We start from the raw sequence: 1,424 nt of genomic DNA on the forward strand, positions 1-1,424 counted from the left end.
GACTCGATGGACAGGTGGAGACGAGGACGACAGCTCCGCCGGCGGCTGCATCACCAGAGGCGACGCCGCCGCCGCTGTTGCCGCATTTGGCGGCACTCGATTGACAAAAGTGGGAAGGAAGTGACTCGGAGTGACTCGATGGACAGGTGGAGAAAAGGACGACAGCTCCGCCGGCGGCTGCATCACCAGAGGCGACGCCGCCGCCGCTGTTGCCGCATTTGGCGGCACTCGAATGACAAGTGGGAAGGAAGTGACTCGAAGTGACTCGATGGACAGGTGGAGACGAGGACGACAGCTCCGCCGGCGGCTGCATCACCAGAGGCGACGCCGCCGCCAATGCCGACTCCTCCTCCGCCCACACAAATGTCACCTCACCTGTCATCGATGCCGCTGCACCTGCCGCAGCCGCCACACCGGTCGCCACCGCCACACTCGCCAGCGTCACCGCCACCGCCACTATCGTCACCGCAGCCACACCCGCTGCCAACGCCACAACCCCCAACGCCAACTCCAACGCTGCCAAGGCAGCTGCTGCCACACCCGTCATCAATGCCACGGCGCCTCCCGCAGCCGCCACACCCGCCGCCAACGCCATACCCACCACCGTCGCCGCCACCACAATTACCGCCACCGCAGCCACACCCGCCGCCAACGCCACACCCGCCAACGACAACTCCAACGCCGTCAAGGCAAATGCAACCACACCCGTCAACAATGCCGCTGCACCTGCAATAGCCGCCAAGCACCCCGCCAACGCCACACCCGCCACCGTCGCCGCCACCGCCACCGCCACCGTCACATCCATAGCCACCACCTCCACCGCAGCCACACCCGCCGCCAACGCCACACCCGCCAACGCCAACTCCAACGCCGCCAGGCAAATGCCACCACACCCGTCAACAATGCCACCGCACCTCCCGCAGCCGCCACACCCACCGCCAACGACACACCCGCCATCGTCGCCGCCACCGTCACCGCCACCGTCACATCCATAGCCACCACCTCCACCGCAGCCACACCCGCCGCCAACACCACACCCGCCAACGCCAACTCCAACGCCGCCAGGCAACTGCCACCACACACGTCACCAATGCCACCGCACCTCCCGCAGCCGCCACACCCGCCGCCAACGCCACACCCGCCACCGGCACCGGCACCGCTGCCTCCACAACCGCTACCACCGCCATCGCAGACACACCCGCCGCCAACGCCACACCTACCGACACCGCAGCGACACCTGCCGCAGGCCACCGCCGCCACATCCGTCACCAATGCCACAACCTACGCAGCCGCAACACCCGCCCGCCCATGCCACACCCGCCAACGCATCCATCACTGGCTGCCTCCACAAACGTCACCACCGCCACCGTCGCCACTCGAAGCGACATGTGGGGGGATGAGGATGGATTGACAGGGGGGGAAAC

General features: G+C 67.5%; 1 protein-coding gene across 1 annotated transcript; it reads right to left on the reverse strand.

The window, feature by feature from the left end:
- Positions 1-12: 12 nt before the first annotated feature.
- On the reverse strand, positions 13-243 carry VOLCADRAFT_59247 (uncharacterized protein; the record flags this gene model as incomplete). Its single annotated transcript, XM_002949416.1, has 1 exon — positions 13-243. A coding segment is annotated over one exon (231 nt), but the record flags the coding sequence as incomplete, so codon positions are not given.
- Between the last annotated feature and the right edge of the window lie 1,181 nt (positions 244-1,424).

Source organism: Volvox carteri (assembly GCF_000143455.1).
Source record: "Volvox carteri f. nagariensis unplaced genomic scaffold VOLCAscaffold_14, whole genome shotgun sequence".
NCBI lineage: Eukaryota > Viridiplantae > Chlorophyta > Chlorophyceae > Chlamydomonadales > Volvocaceae > Volvox > Volvox carteri.